Genomic DNA, 20740 nt, shown 5'->3' on the forward strand with positions numbered 1-20740 from the left:
AGTGTGCATTTTAGTTGGAAGAATTTCAATTCTTCGGTCACATAGTGAACAAAGAAGGTATTCAGGTGGATCCAGCAAAGATTGAAACCATTGAAAAGTGGGAAACCCCGAAAACTCCGAAACACATACGCCAGTTTTTAAGACTAGCTGGTTACTATAGAAGGTTCATCCAAGACTTTTCCAGAATAGCAAAACCCTTGACTGCATTAACGCATAAAGGGAAGAAATTTGAATGGAAAGATGAACAAGAGAAAGCGTTTCAATTGTTAAAGAAAAAGTTAACTACGGCACCTATATTGTCATTACCTGAAGGGAATGATGATTTTGTGATATATTGTGAAGCCTTAAAGCAAGGTCTCGGTTGTGTATTAATGCAACGAACGAAAGTAATTGCTTATGCGTCTAGACAATTGAAGATTCACGAACAGAATTATACGATGCATGATTTGGAATTAGGCGCGGTTGTTTTTGCATTAAAGACTTGGAGGCACTACTTATATGGGGTCAAAAGTATTATATATACCGACCACAAAAGTCTTCAACACATATTTAGTCAGAAACAACTGAATATGAGGCAGCGTAGGTGGATTGAATTGTTGAATGATTACGACTTTAAGATTCGTTACCACCCGGGGAAGACAAATGTGGTAGCTGACGCCTTGAGCATAAAGGACAGAGAACCCATTCGAGTAAAAGCTATGAATATAATGATTCACACTAACCTTACTGCTCAAATAAAGGAGGCGCAACAAGGAGTTTTAAAAGAGGGAAATTTAAAGGATGAAATACCCAAAGGATCAGAGAAGCATCTTAATATTCGGGAAGACGGAACCCGGTATAGGGCTGAAAGAATTTGGGTACCAAAATTTAGAAATATGAGAGAAATGGTACTTAGAGAAGCTCATAAAACCATATACTCAATACATCCTGGAACGGGGAAGATGTACAAGGATCTCAAGAAACATTTTTGGTGGCCAGGTATGAAAGCCGATGTTGCTAAATATGTAGGGGAATGTTTGACGTGTTCTAAAGTCAAAGCGGAGCATCAGAAACCATCAGTTCTACTTCAACAACCCGAAATCCCGGAATGGAAATGGGAAAACATTACCATGGATTTCATCACTAAATTGCCAAGGACTGCAAGTGGTTTTGATACTATTTGGGTAATAGTTGATCGTCTCACCAAATCAGCACACTTTCTGCCAATAAGAGAAGATGACAGAGAAGTTAGCACGACTGTATTTGAAGGAAGTCGTCTCCAGACATGGAATACCAATCTCTATTATCTCTGATAGGGATGTCAGATTTATTTCAAGATTCTGGCAGACATTACAGCAAGCATTAGGAACTCGTTTAGATATGAGTACTGCCTATCATCCACAAACTGATGGGCAGAGCGAAAGGACGATACAAATGCTTGAAGACATGCTACGAGCATGTGTTATTGATTTCGGAAACAGTTGGGATCGACATCTACCGTTAGCAGAATTTTCCTACAACAACAGCTACCATTCAAGCATTGAGATGGCGCCGTTTGAAGCACTTTATGGTAGAAAGTGCAGGTCTCCAATTTGTTGGAGTGAATTGGGGGATAGACAGATTACGGGTCCGGAGATAATACAAGAAACTACCGAGAAGATCATTCAAATTCAACAACGGTTGAAAACCGCCCAAAGTCGACAAAAGAGCTACGCCGACATTAAAAGAAAAGATATAGAATTTGAAATTGGAGAGATGGTCATGCTTAAGGTTGCACCTTGGAAAGGCGTTGTTCGATTTGATAAACGAGGGAAATTAAATCCAGGGTATATTAGACCATTAAAGATTATTGATCGTGTCATACCAGTAGCTTACCGACTTGAGTTACCTCAACAACTCGCAGCTGTACATAACACTTTCCACGTCTCGAATTTGAAGATATGTTTTGCTAAAGAAGATCTCACTATTCTGTTAGACGAAATCCAAATCAACGAAAAACTACAATTCATCGAAGAACCCGTCGAAATAATGGATCGTGAGGTTAAAAGACTTAAACAAAACAAGATACCAATTGTTAAGGTTCGATGGAATGCTCGTAGAGGACCCGAGTTCACCTGGGAACGAGAAGATCAGATGATGAAGAAATACCCGCACTTATTTCCAGAAGATACGTCAACACCTCCAACTCTTAAAATTTCGGGACGAAATTTATTTAACGGGTAGGTACTGTAGTGACCCGAACTTTTTCATGTTTATATATATATTAAATGAAATTGATATTTATATGATTAAGTGTTTCCAACATGTTAAGCAATCAAACTTGTTAAGACTTGATTAATTGAAATAGGTTTCATATAGACAATTGACTACCCAAGTTGACCGGTGATTCACGAACGTTAAAACTTGTAAAAACTATATGATGACATATATATGATTATATATATAGTTAACATGATATTATGATAAGTAAGTATCGCATTAGGTATTTTAACAATGAGTTATATACATAAAATTGAGTTTATTGAATTTAGAAACTCGAAGTGATATATATAACGATTATCGTTATAACAACGTCTTACTAAATACATATGAATCATATTAAGATATTGATACACTATGTTTAATCATGATAAATGATAAGTAAACATGTCATTAAGTGTATTAACAATGAACTACATATGTAAAAACAAGACTACTAACTTAATGATTTCGAAACGAGACATATATGTAACGATTATCGTTGTAACAACATTTAACTGTATATATATCATACTAAGATATATTAATATATCATAATATCATGATAATTTAATAATTTAACATCTCTTTAGATATAATAAACAATGGGTTAACAACATTTAACAAGATCGTTAACCTAAAGGTTTCAAAACAACATTTACATGTAACGACTAACGATGACTTAACGACTCAGTTAAAATGTATATACATGTAGTGTTTTAATATGTATTCATACACTTTTGAAAGACTTCAAGACACTTATCAAGATACTTCTACTTAACAAAAATGCTTACAATTACATTCTCATTCATTTTCATCTAAAACTCTACTCGTATACACACGTATTTGTACTCGTACAATACGCAGCTTTTAGATGTATTTACTATTCATCTATACCAATAAAAATCTGCTCCTTAGCAGCCTTAAATGATTAATCAACTTGTGGAACCAACCATTTTGGCAACTTGCTAGAATTATTACACTAAAAATTAAAATACAACTTGCTTATATGATCACCCTCATTCACGTTTTTTTCACACACACACACACACACTTTCATTTTGCAACTTTCTTTCATCCATTTGATCTCTCTTTTGTTCTATGATGATGTTCTAAGAGTTCTCCAGCATATTCAACAAAGTCTTCATCAATCTAGCTCCTAAAACCAACCTTTGATCAACCTACAAAACAACTACTCAAGAACACACCAAAAACACTTTCAAGTTTACTACCTTACTTCCAATCTTGAAAATCCATCTCAAGTGATCATTCAACCTCAAGAAATCTTTGTTATTTACAGTAGGTTATCTTTCTAATTTAAGGTAATACTCATATTCAAACTTTGGTTCAATTTCTATAACTATAACAATCTTATTTCGAGTGATGATCTTACTTGAACTTGTTTTCGTGTCATGATTATGCTTCAAGAACTTTCAAGCCATCCAAAGATCCTTTGAAGCTAGATCCATTTGTCTCTTTTCCAATAGGTTTATCCACAAAACTTGAGGTAGTAATGATGTTCATAACATCATTCGATTCATACATATAAAGCTATCTTATTCGAAGGTTTAAACTTGAAATCACTAGAACATAGTTTAGTTAATTCTAAACTTGTTCGCAAACAAAAGTTAATCCTTATAACTTGACTTTTAAAATCAACTAAACACATGTCCTATATCTATATGATATTCTAACTTAATGATTTAAAACCCGGAAACACAAAAAACACCGTAAAACCGGGCATACGCCGTCGTAGTAACACAGCGGGCTATTTTAGGTTTGATAATTAAATACTATGATAAACTTTGATTTAAAAGTTGTTCTTCTGGGAAAATGATTTTTATTATGAACATGAAACTATATCCAAAAATCATGGTTAAACTCAAAGTGGAAGTATGTTTTTCAAAATGGTCATAAAGACGTCGTTCTTTCGACTAAAATGGCTACCTCTTACAAAAATGACTTGTAACTTATATTTCTGACTATAAACCTATAATTTTTATGTTTAGATTCATAAAATAGAGTTCAATATGAAACCATAGCAATTTGATTCACTCAAAATGGATTTAAAACGAAGAAGTTATGGGTAAAACAAAATTGGATATTTTTTGATTGTTGTAGCTACGGGAAATATTGTAACAATTCTATACAAATATTATCCTAGCTAACTTATATTGTATTATACATGTATTATAATATATTATGTAATCTTGGGATACCATAGACACGTATGCAAATGTTTTGACATATCATATCGACCCATGTATATATATTATTTGGAACAACCATAGACACTCTATATGCAATAATGTTGGAGTTAGCTATACAGGGTTGAGGTTGATTCCAAAAATATATATACTTTGAGTTGTGATTTAGCCTGAGACGTGTATACACTGGGTCATGGATTGATTCAAGATAATATATATCGATTTATTTATGTACATCTAATTGTGGACAACTAGTTGTAGGTTACTAACGAGGACAGCTGACTTAATAAACTTAAAACATTAAAACGTAGTAAAAATGTTGTAAATATATTTTGAACATACTTTGATATATATGTACATATTTGTTATAGGTTCGTGAATCGACCAGTGGCTAAGTCTTACTTCCCGACGAAGTAAAAATCTGTGAAAGTGAGTTATAGTCCCACTTTTAAAATCTAATATTTTGGGATGAGAATACATGCAGTTTTATAAATGTTTTATGAAATAGACATAAGTAATTGAAACTACATTATATGGGTGAATGATCGAAGCCGAATATGCCCCTTTTGCTTGGTAACCTAAGAATTAGTAAACCGATCTACTAATTGAAGCGAATCCTAAAGATAGATCTATTGGGCCTAACGAACCCCATCCAAAGTACCGGATGCTTTAGTACTTCGATGTTGTTTTATCATGTCCGAAGGATTTCCCGGAATGATAGGGGATATTCTTATATGCATCTTGTTAATGTCGGTTACCAGGTGTTCACCATATGAATGAATTTTATCTCTATGTATGAGATGTATATTGAAATATGAAATCTTGTGGTCTATTATTATGATTTGATAATATATAGGTTAAACCTATAACTCACCAACATTTTTGTTGACGTTTTAAGCATGTTTATTCTCAGGTGATTATTAAGAGCTTCCGCTGTTGCATACTAAAATAAGAACAAGATTTGGAGTCCGTTCTTGTATGATATTATGTAAAAACTGCATTCAAGAAACTTATTTTTGATGTAATATATTCTTATTGTAAACCATTATGTAATGGTCGTGTGTAAACGGTATATTTTAGATTATCATTATTTGATAATCTACGTAATACTTTTTAAACCTTTATCGATAAAATAAAGGTTATAGTTGTTTTAAAAATGAATGCAGTCTTTGAAAAACGTCTCATATAGAGGTCAAAACCTCGCGACGAAATCAATTAATATGGAACGTTTATAATCAATATGAACGGGACATTTCAAAGTGTCCGTTTCGAACGTAGTTTGTTTCGTTTTGTTCATAAAAAAATTTCGAGTGTAACGGTGTTGTCGAAAAATTTTAACTTGCGGCGAACAGAAAGATACGGGCTGTCGTTGTGTTAAAAGTTTTTTAAAAAGTGTCCGTTTCGCGTATAGTTAGTCCCGTTGGGTTAGTGAGACTCTTTCGAGTTGAACGGTAGTCTTGGAAAAATTTAACTCGCACCGAGCGAGAAGATAAAGCCCGTTATAAATTTGGGGGAATTAGTTTATTTTATTTTAATAAAATTATATGTTTACACTTTCTACCATTGAAAAAGTGTAAACTTGAGGGGCTGTTGTGTAAATTGAAACGAATTTGAGGGGCCGATTGTAGTGTAAACACAAACCCAAAACTGTGCTGTCGGAAAATTTTAACTTGCGGCGAACAGAAAGATACGAGCTGTCGTTGTGTTAAGCGTTTTTAAAAAGTGTCCGTTTCGCGTATAGTTAGTCCCGTTGGGTTGGTGAGACTCCTTCGAGTTGAACGTTAGTCTCGGAAAAATTTAACTCGCACCGAGCGAGAAGATAGAGCCCGTTATAAATTTGGGGGAATTAGTTTATTTTATTTTAATAAAATTATATGTTTACACTTTCTACCCTTGAAAAAGTGTAAACTTGAGGGGCTATTGTGTAAATTGAAACGAATTTGAAGAGTTAGTGTAAACACAAACGCAACACTGCAATAAAAATGAATTAAAACTACACGGTTAGTCACACAGTTAAGGCATGAGTTTTAGTATGGAAGGGAATTAACGTCAATCTTCAAAAACACACTCTTATCCTGTGTCAAGTTCACTTTTCAATTCAGCCCCTTCATTGTACTTAATAAGTACATACGGAGTATATTGGTAAAACTGAAAAATACGCTAATCCGATTTTTATGATGGGATTTATACAAAAGGCTACCAACAAATAAGTGATAACAGTGAGATTAGTGCTCAGTGCTCACTCTCAGTGAAGTCACCAGTCACAAAATTCGAGGTCACCATAAAAATCTGGCTGAAACTTGAACAGCCGGCGATCGGAGAAAAGATCACTCCACTGCCGCCCTAATTAATTTGCGTTCCAGAGGTGGAGGTATGTCAGACCTAGACAGGCAAATCGAGCAGCTGAAAAACTGCGAACCACTTAATGAATCTCAAGTGAAAGCTCTTTGTTTAAAAGCTATGGAAATACTCGTTGAAGAAAGTAACGTTCAAAGAGTCGATGCTCCCGTCACTGTAACTTTACTTTCTTACTATATCTATGTATATGTATATATGTATATGTATATGTATATATACACACACATTCACACGTTCTATCTATCTATCTATCTATCTATCTATCTATCTATCTATCTATCTATCTATCTATCTATCTATCTGCAACTTAATTTTAGGGTTTTGTATCTGTTCAGTTATGAAAACTTGCATAATTGGACTGAATTGCAAATTAGTTAGCTGGAAATGTGGTTAGTACTGTATTGAGTGGTTTTAACTGAAACTAGGGTTTATATGATTTGACTGTTTATTTAAAATTTGTCAGCCTGATGTTATGAAAGTACACGGTGGATATGATTAAGCCTGAACATTGGTTGTGATTGATTACATAATACTTTCAGTTTATTATCTTATTAAAGTGAGTAAGACTTGAGGTTAATGGACATTTGTAGTAGGAGAATGATTATTATATTAGAGATTATAAAAGCAGAGCAGGCACTTGCGATTGATATGTTGATTTTATTTGTCTTCAAAGTTTAGGATACAATGGATGATGAAACTTCCTTGCTTTTAATAACAAATTCTATTTTATGTAAGAAGTGAAGTTGTGTTTCCAGAAAGCTACATACCTGGATTGCTATTACCCCTAGTTTTGATTTGTTGCTTGTTCAAATTATGTCTTTTACTCAGGGTACCCTCTTGGTAACTTTTGTTATTTCTGGCCTTGTTTTCGTGTTGTATAGATATGTGGCGACATCCATGGGCAATTTTTTGATATGAAAGAGCTATTCAAAGTAGGTGATGATTGCCCAAAGACGAACTACTTGTTTCTTGGAGATTTTGTGGATAGAGGTTTCTACTCTGTAGAAACTTTTCTGCTTTTACTTGCACTGAAGGTAACGTTGGCTTTTTCTTCTGTTTTCTTTTTAAATAGTTATACAAATTAACAAATATTGTCAGACCAAGATTGCATGTCATATAATATCCTTGTTCTGCTCATGGAAAAAATATATGGATGAGGTGTAAGTTTTATGTATCTGTTCACTACTAAACAATTTCTTGAAGCCTATGTATATATAGATATAAGTTCCTTTTCATGAACTTGCAGTTTTCTACAGCACTCATATTATTATTTTCATTTTTTCTTGTGATGGTGAACTTTTAAACTGTACCCCTTACTTTGCATAGGTAAATGCTTTATGATGTTCAGGATTCCTTGATGCAAGGCGTAAATCTATAACCTTTTTTTTATAGTTTTAATAAATAATCTTACATGTGAAAGATAGCACCCTTTGTTTTACCAAGGGGTTTTCATCACTATTTTATACAATTTCTCTATGGTTTTGCATGTAATTCATTTCAGTAATTGAGCGAATTTTCATTTCTGATGAGCTGATCCATGTATCCTGCATGATTGTAATCATTATTTCTTTAATGCTCTTTAATAAAGCAAGGGCTGCCGTAAACAGGTTAGGTACCCTGATCGCATAACACTGATTAGGGGTAATCATGAGAGTCGACAGATCACTCAGGTATCTGATTGTGATTAATTATCGGCTTGATTTGTTGATTTCTTTTAGAGCTCACCACTATTCCATATGGTAGGTATATGGATTCTATGATGAGTGCCCAAGGAAGTACGGTTCTGTCAATGTATGGAGATATTGCACTGATATATTTGATTACCTAAGGTTTGCAGTTTTTTTTTTTTTTTTTTTTTTTTTTTTTTTTTTTTGGCGAAAAAACGAATACTCATATAGAAACGAGGTCGTTTTCCAAAGGGAAACGCCCTCAACAGAGAATACAAATAACATGAGGAAAACGGGGAAGCTCGCACCTAATAAACAACAATCTACACAACAACTATCTATAAACGAGCCTCCCTAATATCCCGAAAAAAACTACAAACAACATCAAACAAAAACCGAGAAAAAGCATGGAAATACAAGGAAAGAAACCAAACGAAGAACATAAGACAGATCACAACAATCAACCTCGAGGACCCGCCCTTTTCAATTTTCCATTAACCGTCTCTTTCAAAGAATTCTTTTCAGACCAATTTTCAAACTTGTAAGATAACACATTAGCGGATCCTTCACCCGGCGCATTCTCACCGGCCAAACGTGTCATCATAACATCAAATGCCGCTAAAGACTCCACGGACATATTTCCTCTCCCGTTTGCCGATAAGCCACCATCTCTTCCGTCTTGAGGACCCATAAACAAATTTTGAATTGCGTCCCCGTAGTTCAAGTCGTCAATGTTATCTTTAAGCTTATAAGCACCCGAAGTAGAAGCCTCATTCCCTTTCTTTCTTGACCTTGGTTAGCATCACTAAGTAGACATCTAGAAACATCTCTATTCATAACATACCACGCTTTACAAAAACCGTCACACGAGGGAACCTCACAATCACAATAACATCTTCCACTACGACCGATCAAAACCGGTTTAGGCCTTTCAACGTTCGATTCAACCTTTCTTTCTGCCAACAATTCTTCCTTCTTTTTCTTTCTCTCCTTCTTCAATCGATCCAATCTAACCGCAAACGTAATGTTATCATCATTTGACCCCGACACATCTTTGTTACACAAATTTTTTTCAATAACATCAAAAGGCACAGGACCTTCGGTTGAATCAGTGGCAAATGCAATTTGAACATCACTAGTTGCAACATTAACAGACTCTTTTAAACTAACAGTAATATCTTTTCCCAAACTTTTGAAAGCATCATTACCACCAAAAACATCAGTATCTTCATGGGCCAAACAATTAACAACACCACTAACACCTAGACCAAGTTCATTCGAATAACACACCTTAGAAACATTAGTCTTCACCCCTTGAATCTCTTCAACCTCTAGCGAACCAAATTTAATACCCGAAACACCTAAACCCGCATCGTTCCCAATATTCGAACCAACCCCTTGAATAGAAGCATTATTACCAGCATCAACAAATCCATTTGATGCGACTTTTAAGATGTCACAATGAGAAGAATAAATTGAGTTCTTATCAAGAGAAACTTGCTTCTCCACAACAGTTGAACCACTCGTTACCACAAATCGATTAGTGGACATCAACAAACGTTGATCGAAAGTCTCGAAATTAATACGGTTAAGTCGATCAAGGTCTGAAACTTCAGAAACCCACACACTACATCTAGAACACTTCGTATCCTCCAAATCCACTTCAATCGTATCGTGGATATGCTTCGTATTACCCGACTTAATAAAAGCAAAAAGAGAAACAACATTACCCAAAGTCGATGTTGTATTTGCCACCGCGATAACCTCACCGAATCGCTCTGCCACTTTTAGTGCACTCCTCCGAAGCACAAGTAACTGGAATTCCCGTCATCTCCAACCAAGCGAAACGATGAAAAGAAGTGGCCAAAGTCGCAAACGGGGATATCAAAACGAAGTCATTCGAACGAGAACTAATAATAGGCAACTTTGTTAATAGGCAACTTTTGAAAAAATTTATATCTAGGTTGTACAATTATTGGTTCAAATCGCAATATCTAAGCCGCTTGTGAATTATGACTTTTTTTAACAGTTTGTCCGCTCTCATTGAGAACAAAATATTTTCCGTTCATGGTGGTCTCTCTCCCAACATCAACACCTTAGATCAGGTTTGACCTATTGACCCATTTTTTTTATCAAACTCATTAGTCTTTACCTTGAATATATAACAACAGAATTAACTTTCTAGATTCGGACAATTGATCGAAAGCAAGAAGTACCCCATGATGGTGCCATGTGTGACCTTCTGTGGTCCGATCCAGAGGACATTGTGGATGGGTGGGGTTTGAGTCCCCGTGGTGCTGGTTTTTTGTTTGGTGGCAGTGTTGTTACCACTTTTAATCACACTAATAATATTGATTATATCTGTCGTGCACATCAATTAGTAATGGAAGGTTTTAAATGGATGTTCAATAACCAGATAGTTACGGTTTGGTCAGCTCCAAATTACTGTTACAGGTGCATTTCGTCTTTATTACTCTCATTTTCTTTTTATGTTTGATCAAGACAAGATTCATTGTGTATAATTTACAATTCTAAAATTTGTGTTGCAGGTGTGGTAATGTAGCTGCGATTCTCGAGTTAGATGAGAATCTCAATAAACAGTTCCGAGTATTTAAAGCAGCTCCACAGGTTTATTACTTAAAAATTCGTACCTGCTTTTTAACAAATCATCTCCCAAATTAAAGGTGGCATTATAGGCATGCGGAAAGGTTAATGTACATGCAAAGCCTTTTCTCCGTGCTTGACTTAATAATTAACATGATAATTCTGAATTCTGATCACAAAAAGATTATCACTTTTATAATAATCTTGATCCAAATCCAGATGTTTGAATAAAACAATAGCAGACTTTGACTTCTTCGTCGTTTAGCTATTTCTTTCTTCCTTTCTTACTCATTTGAGATAGGATGCAACCGATATTAATTAGTATTAAACTGTGTCGAAACTACCTTCTCTACTCATAATGACGACCTTTTGAAAATTTATAACTATAATATATGATTCAGGATGAATGAATTTGGTAACCTTAAATTGCAGGATTCAAGAGGGGCTCCGGCTAAGAAACCACCACCAGATTACTTTCTATAATAATATCGGGTTCCTTCGATTTCTATACCTATTGCTATCCGGTTTACATCCATTTACCAGGAAGATGATGATGATTTATGTCTCCAAATTGAACCCGTGTCATGATACCGAAAGATCAGTGGACTAATATTTCCATCGGCTTATGATCGGGCGGATATATTGGTGCGCCAACTGTATCCTGATCCCTTAATATTGTTTGGACGGGTATACTTCTTCGATTCCATTTTTCACCTTATGCGGTTTATCCCTCTAGTGTTTAGAAGTGGATTTAATGTGTGTTAGATTGTAGTTAGTCTTTAAAATGTGTATGCATACAAAAGATGCACTTATAGTGAAACCGCCGTTGTTGCAATCTGTTTCGGTGGTGAAAGAAACTTTAGGAGAGTGAAGTTAAATTGGGGAGTTGTCATGGGGATCTTATAATGTTTAATTTTTGTAATCGCCTGTGTTATATCTTAATTTCTGCACATAATGGGAGTCTGCACAGTGATTGAAACATATATTTTTCTTATACCACGTATTAATCTCATTGTCTCCTTTCATTAAATTATACTCCCTCCTCCGTCCCAGATTAATTGTCCCCAGACAAAAAACACACAGTTTTAGAAAATCCCACTAACTTTATTTCTCCACCAATGAAATATCTTCTCTCTCCAGATCCACCAATGAAATATCTCCTTTCCTTTCTATTTATGGAAGTAGACAAATAATTTGGGACATCCCAAAATGGAATACTGGACAATAATTTAGGGACGGAGGGAGTAGTTTTCTTGGTGAGGTCGTTACATGTTAACTATGATATCATTTATCAAATTACTACTCGTAAAAGGCTTAAAGTACTAATTTTGAAACAAATTTCTTTCGAACCAAAAGTAGTATGGAGTATTATCATTTATTTTGAGTTATTTATTATTATATATATAACATAGATCCTAAGTTTCTAATACAACTATATGATCACTTTAATAAATTCATCTCTGATTACATTTTAGGGAAAATTGATTCAAAATGCATCGAACTTTTCACCAATTCCTATTGTATGCATTCATCTTTTAAACCTCCTATTGTATGCATTAAATTTTGTATTTTCTCCTATTGTATGCATCCTATCACCCTTGTATCAGGTTACCTGTTACTACATGGGTTTTTTTTACGTGGTTGGTCCCTTGACTTAACACTCGTTAAATTTTTCCGTTAAGTCTAAAATTGAATCTTCAATGGTTTAGGTGCAATTTTAATTTCCAAAAATTCAAAGTTTAATTCAAAAATTCAACAAACATAATTGATGAGTTAAACATCATCATCTTAAACTCTTGAACCAATTTTACAAATATTCATTATATCTATAACAATAATTTATTAACTCGATTTGATATGTATTTATTCATCTCAAACTCTTGAAATTCTTGAAGTTCATCATCTTCATTCAGCGTATCAATATTACGAATTCAAAATTCTTTATAAACCCTAATTTGATATGTTTTTTCTCAAATCAAAATCAAGACCTTTAAATCAAAAATTACACTTATAATTACACTTATAATTCAAATAGCTTGACGAGAAGTTTGAAGATGATATCATCGGATCTAGGTGTGGTTCTTTTAGTCTACTTGCTCTTGGAACAATTTCTCAGAACTGTGAATTATCATCCCACTTGGAACAAGTAAACTTTTTGGTCAATATTGATGTGAATAAAAAATGTAACGATAGAGGCAAAATCCAAATTCGTTTCAGAATCAGAAACATCAAACCAAATAAAATTTCAGAAACATAAACCATCTAACGTGTACATATCTGGGTTTTAAAAACAATACAAATTCGTTTCAGAATCAGAAACATTGAACCAGAAAATCGCAGATCTGATGGTGGTTGGATTCCGGAGAACCATCGTTCTTGTTCCTGAAAATCGCTTCATCCCTAAATCGTAGATATGTTTAGACTTCTTCAAATCGATTTTTAGATCTAGAGTTGTACTTCTTCAAATCGATTCTCAAAACAATTCTCAGATCTGCTTCTGTTTCTTCTTCACCATACTTCTTCTAATCAGGTGTTTCCACATCGGAGATCATTTTGGAGGTAGTCGTAGACATTTGGTATGCAGCTTGTTTATTTGAAGTTTAGTGATTGTGTTGAATAAAGTGATTTTAATTTGGATAGTGGTTGTAGATTAAGAAAGAAGAATAGTATTTGATTTTTAGGATTTTTGATCTTTAACATTTGTTGAAGATGATTCAGGTTAAAGAAACATAATGGACTGATAATGTAAATGACCAATCTAACTGAGGGATCAATGAAATTAGGTTTTACAAAAATGAGGGACCAATGATGTAAATGTTTAGAAATGGTGACTTGAAGGTAACCTATTATAACAGGTAAAATGCATACAATAGGAGAAAATACAAAGTTCAATGCATACAATCGGAGGTTTGAAAGATGGACGCATACAATAGGAATTGGTGGAAAGTTCGATGCATTTTGAATCAATTTTCCCTACATTTTAGTTATTACTCACTTTTTTATTATTATTTCCTGTAAAAGATAATTTAAGGATCGTATTATCATGGAACTTAAACAATATGTAAAACCCCAAAAACCACTCCTTGATAAAATAAAGGAAAAGTTTGAACTAGCTAGAAGATGAAGATGATGAAGAAGGGGAAGAACAAATAGAGTACAACTGTACGAGAATATAGAGATGAGGTAGAGAGCAAGGATTGAACGGCTATAAGGTCTTCTACAAGAGAGAAAAAATCGTGACAGTTTAAATTTTGTTAATAACTTAATGTATGGAGACAAAGAAGACGAACTTGATCAAATGATTAATATTGGCGACGGGAAAAAAAAAAATGCTGAAGGGTATATTAAGCCCATTAATAGAAAATACGATCCTGCTGAGTTATGTTTATCTTTTGTAAATTATTATTACTACCATGTCTTATTGCATGCACTTGTGTTGGTGCACTTGAAGTTAAAACCACATGTTACATAGTAATGATAGGTATCATCATCATCATTATGAATTTGTAATGTTTGAACTTATATTTTCTTTATGGGAACATGATAAAATAAGCAAATACTTTATTTCATATATTCCTTTAACCTAGAGGATACACAAAAAAGGAACTTGCAAACTGCAACCTTTTTTTCTCATCCAATTTCAAGAGTGTAAATTAAGATTACAATGATGTTCATAGACTAACTCATGAGCAGTTTTAGGAGAATCAGCCAATATGAAAACATCAGCAACTTCAGGCATTCTAAAGCTTACTTTCTTCTTTGTCTTTACACCTTTTGACAAATCGTCATCGAACTTCGGTTTTAGAGGTCTTTCCGTAGAGATTTCTTCATTGATAATTGGAGGATTAGGATGAACCTTTTTATTAGAAGTAGCTCGCCACGCAGATGATCTTGGTGAGCTTAAAATGCAGTCCTGTAAAGTCGTTTTTTGATCAATCTTCAAAACCGATTCTTTTATCTCATCTCTACGCACGGGAGGTTTTGTCTTACTGTTACTGAACAAACATCTTGGTTTCACACACTCCATCAAAAACCCCATTACTTTTTCCATCTCAAATTAATATTGACACAATGCTAGTTTAAATTCGGTATTTATACAATGAGGGACAGTTAGAATCTTGGATTCTGTTCGGAATGTTGTGTTGCATTGTTTTTCTGTAGAGGAGATTCCTAGGTAAGAAAGTAAAAACATTGGTATTTTACGGTCTTGGACCAATTGGAATAAACTAAGGTTTAATGTGCATGTAAAACCAATGCAATAAGACAGAAAACAAACCAAGCTGTTGCACTTAAGATTGATCCTATCTGTACTTGTGTATGCTGGTTTCCTAAATGGTTACAAGAAACTGTACATGAACAAGGCACCCGACCTAAGATTCTTTTAAGATTCAAACCCAAAAAGCAGGAACTGTACATGTATGTACATTCACGTTTGCATAACGACGCATTTCGCTGAGTACAAATAGTTATCGATTCTAAAACTTCCTTCCACCTATAACGGCTCTAAATCCATTACCCGTAAGATGGCTCGGCCCATTTACATCAAAGCATAATTAACTGCTGCACATTAACAATATTGACTTTATGACCTCTGAACCAAGCCATCATCCCTTTTCAAAACTAGATTTTGTGGTCGGACTCAGGCATGATAAAGACCTGACAGTTATATCTGGTCAATGCCCACAAACACTTACCGTTTTCACCGTTTTTTTAACTCAACCCACCAGACATGTTTTTGAGATAAAGCACAATCCAGAAACGACCCATTTGTAGATAAATGGGTTGAAATCATGACTTTGTTGACCAACATGAAAAAAGTAATAGCATTTGGTAATGGATACTAATATAATGCAAACAAGCTATAGCTAACTTAATGTCCGTTTCACTCTCCAGAAAATGCATATCTTTAGATCTAGTTACAGTAAACATGGAAACACAGGAGGGGGAGTATGAATCCAAAATGTACACTTTCTAGTCGACAGAATTTATGGTGTAATTGGGGCGGGCTCTGTACCAGACACATGTGAGGCAGCATCTTCTTTTGATATGGCTACATAGTTCGAAGGAGCAATTGGCCTAGCGTTGCTGTCCCTCTTGCCAGACTTAGACTCGTTTTGGTTCATGGATAATCGTCTGTTTGGTGGTCCATTTGCTGCACCCCCGTTTACACGTGGACCAACCACCTTTTTTGTACTACTAAGAGGTCGAGCGGGGCTTGGTTTTGAACCAAACATAGCTTCTTGTTCTGTGTTTAGTTGTTCATTGAATTTCTTCTGGTCCTGTAATCATTCCCAAAACAAACTCAGTTGCAATAAATTATATATTAATTAATTGTTATCAAGTGGGTGAACAGTAAAAATGTAAAAAATAGGTAAGATTTTTGTAACCCTCATCCTTCGTTTCTCTTCTTCTTTGTCATGCCTGAGCAAAGCGTACTCGTCTAGCATGGCAAGGAGTGGGACACCGTCATATACAAAAGTAAGTCCACGTTCCTCTTCCCATGCTCGTGTTTTGGCAACCAAGGCGTCGACAAGAGCTGCATTAACATTTTAAAGATATGCTTAAAAGTTATTTAATAACATATTCAACATGTCAGATTGCACACAATATATTCACGTTTCTTATGGTATATAGATATGAACGAAAGGCTGGAAAAAATAATCAATATGGCTGTAACTTTATGGAGTCAACAAATTTTAAGCATCCAAATAAAAGGATCAGTATCGCAGTGAGGATCCAATTATAACCAAAGATTGGAAACTTTGTTTTACCTGGAATTTTGTTGACCAAAATTCTAGCCTTCTCAGCACGTTTCAGATTCAAGTGTGCACCTCTGCTTGCATTGTACCTGTTGTCATCCTGTTATGAAGAAGCCATAACTATGAAAATTATAGTTGACCACATGAAACTTCCAATAAAGATGAGAACATTATGAAAACTGAAAAAGTATTTAGTTCGTTACACGTAACAAAGAATCTCAGCTATCATATTTATCTATTAATAAAAGACTTTGAAGAACGTTTCAACCGATTTGACATCTTTCCCTTTTAGATGAACTTGTACGGGATATATTACACTCCCTTCAGCTATGCAACCAAATTTAACATTTTATAAACAAAGAGGCTAATTCCCAACTGACTTTTTTGGATTAATTTGCTAATTAAGATAAGAGAGTCATATGGAGAAAACAAAAGAGGATAGTGAGGGAGATACCCTATTGTAATCATCAAGCCAACTTTCTTCTTCGCATGCTGACATCCACTTCTCAACCTTATCCAATATATCTTTTCTACTTATTGCCTCTTCTTTTGCTTTTATGATCTGTTTTTCCATGTCCGCAAGCAGCTCAGAAGGCTCAATATTCCCAGAATCTATCAAGGACATAATTTTCTCCCTGGCAGCCTGTGTGTCAATCTCAATATGTGCACGTTCAAAAATCTCTTCAAGCTCACCTTGCCTCTTAAATGCTATCTCTTTCATTCTGCTACCCTTAAGCTTATCTAGCCTTTCAACTTCCACCTCAGCCTAATTAACAAAAGCATGCAATGTTTTAAAAACTAGTAACTATAATGTATTAGTCGCATTATACAATATTATCAAGTAAGATAGGCAACATTGTAATAATAGTATTCCACATAAAAGTTAAGTCATACTGTTATAATGTTCGTTAAAAACAACTTAAGTACTATGTGATATACCTGTTTAATCAAATCTATAGCAAGTGCTCCAGGGACAGTTACTTCATCCACTGATGCTGATATGTTACATGTAACATGATCAAACAAGCTACGCTCCTCTTCAGATGTATCCATCAAATTCCAAAGATCGATGAGCTGAGTTGCTAACTCTTGAAGCTGCAGAACATAAAGTAAATCGTGTATCAAAATCGTAAAACAAGATGTTACAGAACTCTGTATCCTGAAATAAATTATACTAGCTATGTATTAGCAAATGTAATTAAAGTCAAAACTTCCATCATACATCATATACAATGTGCAAAGAAACAAGCGCACAGAAAATTTTGCACCTTTTTCAATCGTTGCTTCTTATCTTCCTTTAAACCTAAAACAGTCTTAGAAAGCATAGCTAGTGTATCATTGCTTATGCTTTTAGACTGTACACCAGTTGCATCATTTAAGCTTGGATGAACCTCTGTCACTGTACTGTAAAAGTCAACCCCAAGGACAGCACAAAGATCATGTATAGCGCTCACAAATTCAAACACCTTGTGCAATCGATCACTCTGTCAAATCAAACAATATATATAAGTTACCAATTTCACAACCAATGATATTTCCCTATGTTTGAGTGAATTTATATGGTACCTTTTCTTTCTGGAGTTCTTGAAGCTGATCATGAAATTCATCCAACTTCTTCAAGGACAAATCAGACTCATCAATTGTTGGGCTTCGTTCTTGCTCATTACCCCCTGCAATTTCTCCACATATTTTATGTATTTGCATTTGTACATTCAAGAACTCCTTTATCCTTTCTTCCTTCTGTTTGCACAACTGTTCCAATGCTGGTGCGATAGCAGCAAGTTGTTCCTTGATTGTTTCCGATGTCTTATCAGGCTACATATCATACCGAAAGACACAAAAATTGCATCATATTATAAGTAATACAGTCCATTTTCACATTCAATAAAAGCTCTATATACAAACTGAAGGTGCAGAGTTACATACAATTCCCACAACTGTTTTCTCTCCAAGAGATGCAAGAAGAGTTGAAAGCTCGAGTTTAGAATCTGTAAGTGCTTGAAGAAGTTGTGCCCTTGACTTTGCAGCCTGGTCAACTTTCCTCTTGTATACATCCAAACACTCTTGCTCTAATTGAAGAAGCATCTTATCCCTCTCCTCATCACCTTCACCTACCTCATCCCATATGTTCTGCGTTAACATGTGAAATTAACTCACCTCAATTTTAGAGTAAAATTATTACGGAGTATATATAATATTATAATTCATAAGAAACTAATATGATTATAAATTAAGGGGAAAACTACTAATCTACTATGTGAGACCTAATTTCACCTGCAACTGATGCAGTAATGATCGGCAGGTTGTTTCTTCGATAAGAGGATTTTGACTATCCATCTCTGCCATTTGGTATCACCCCAACCTAAGTTAGCAATTAAATTAAAATCTATACAAAGTAACAATTTACATCATGGCTATAAAATTTTGAGCCTTGTAATTCTCTGAATAAGTGAATATCTCTACGAAAACAATACAGATAACACAATTATGGTATAATATATATCCACAAAATCTCATAATTACATTCCCCAAAGCACAAGCATAACTACACACCTGAAGGAATTCTATTTTTAATACAGTTACAAGATTAGCAAATTGCAGAAAAATAAAAATAAAAATAAATAAATAAACCCTATATTTACAGAACAATACATTAATATAGATGCAAATAGTTCATTTGCACTTAAACCTAACTCCACTACACAAAAATCAAATAGTATTCCAGCAGTCACCATCTCAAATAATAGAACACCACACACACGCACTAAACTCTATAATACGCAAATGAACACCAATTGATGACTAAAACACACTGATTGTGAAAACTTCAAGTGATTACGAACAAATAGATTTTAAGAATTTCGAGTAAACACTGAATTCGAGTACGAAGAGTGTACTTATTGTATCTAGAGTGCACAAAAATGAACTGCATTTTGTAATAACGACGAAATAGATACATAAATGCTTACAAAATCTGTGAAATTGATTAGTGTTTAGTGAAGATATTGTGGTCACAGATCTGCGCGTTTTTCTTTATGGCTTCGTTGTTTGCTTTTTTGTTGTAGAAATGAAAACGAAGATGGATAGAGTAATAGGAAGTGTGAGACAGTGCATATTTAATGTGTATTTTATTTATTTATTTTAATTTATATATATTTAAATAATCAAATAAAAATTTTCTAGGCGAAATAATTAAATATGATTAAGATTAAATAATACTCCGTACTATGGAGTAATAATAACAATTAATAATACTCCGTAATAATTAAGTACTTTATGTAATTTTTTATGTGAGGTGATCCTTAAATACCACTTTTTAATACTGTACATGCATAACTTTTCAAGCATTTTTTTTTTTAAAAGGCAAGTCCTTAAAGTGTAGCAAGTGGGGATATTATCACAAGTAACTCATTGGGGTTAACTTATATTATTATCCTTGAGGTTAACTTAGAGTATTATTTACGGCTTAGTTATCGAGTTGACAGCAAACATCGATTTATTGACGATTTGACTAACTCTTAAGAACCTAAATTAAATTTCAGGCAAGATTTAAAATTCATGGAAATTTTGTGACAACCCGAAAATTTCCGAACAAATTTAAACTTTAAATCTTTATATGTTCCCGACACGATAAACAAAATCTGTAATGTTGAGTCTCGAAAGTTTTGAAATCTATATTCATGTAATCAATTACCCTTTGACTATGTTCGACGATTCACGAACATTATGTGTATATAGATATGTAATATATACTTATTAAGTGAAAACCTTAACAAAGTATTAGATGCATAATACTTTACATGAACGTATTTTGTTTCAATATAAAGTTATTATAGTTATCGATGGAATTAAAAGATAATATAATACGATTGAATTATCAGAAACATTGAATTATGATTACAAGTCTTTGTTGAGAGGTCCACTATGA

General features: G+C 34.1%; 2 protein-coding genes across 4 annotated transcripts; one reads left to right on the forward strand and one right to left on the reverse strand.

The window, feature by feature from the left end:
• Nucleotides 1-6483: 6483 nt before the first annotated feature.
• LOC139857839 (serine/threonine-protein phosphatase PP-X isozyme 2-like) lies at nt 6484-12054 on the forward strand. 2 transcript variants are annotated; one of them, XM_071846676.1, is made up of 8 exons: nt 6484-6938; nt 7664-7816; nt 8375-8452; nt 8526-8611; nt 10479-10554; nt 10635-10903; nt 10999-11077; nt 11486-12054. In XM_071846676.1, the coding sequence occupies exons 1-8, from the start codon at nt 6798-6800 to the stop codon at nt 11534-11536; spliced, it is 933 nt and encodes a 310-aa protein (XP_071702777.1). In that variant the 5' UTR covers nt 6484-6797; the 3' UTR covers nt 11537-12054. The 2 variants fall into 2 exon arrangements, with proteins under 2 accessions (XP_071702777.1, XP_071702778.1); XM_071846677.1 differs by having other exon boundaries at nt 6486-6938; nt 8390-8452.
• A 3808-nt stretch (nt 12055-15862) lies between these two features.
• On the reverse strand, nt 15863-19901 carry LOC139857275 (65-kDa microtubule-associated protein 1-like). 2 transcript variants are annotated; one of them, XM_071846010.1, is made up of 10 exons: nt 19782-19901; nt 19087-19151; nt 18739-18942; nt 18379-18627; nt 18081-18296; nt 17752-17907; nt 17267-17578; nt 16825-16912; nt 16441-16589; nt 15863-16332 (listed from the first exon to the last, which is right to left on the reverse strand). In XM_071846010.1, the coding sequence occupies exons 2-10, from the start codon at nt 19147-19149 to the stop codon at nt 16039-16041; spliced, it is 1731 nt and encodes a 576-aa protein (XP_071702111.1). In that variant the 5' UTR covers nt 19150-19151; nt 19782-19901; the 3' UTR covers nt 15863-16038. The 2 variants fall into 2 exon arrangements, with proteins under 2 accessions (XP_071702111.1, XP_071702110.1); XM_071846009.1 differs by having other exon boundaries at nt 19087-19174; nt 19782-19891.
• Nucleotides 19902-20740: the final 839 nt, after the last annotated feature.

Source organism: Rutidosis leptorrhynchoides, chromosome 7, assembly GCF_046630445.1.
Source record: "Rutidosis leptorrhynchoides isolate AG116_Rl617_1_P2 chromosome 7, CSIRO_AGI_Rlap_v1, whole genome shotgun sequence".
NCBI lineage: Eukaryota > Viridiplantae > Streptophyta > Magnoliopsida > Asterales > Asteraceae > Rutidosis > Rutidosis leptorrhynchoides.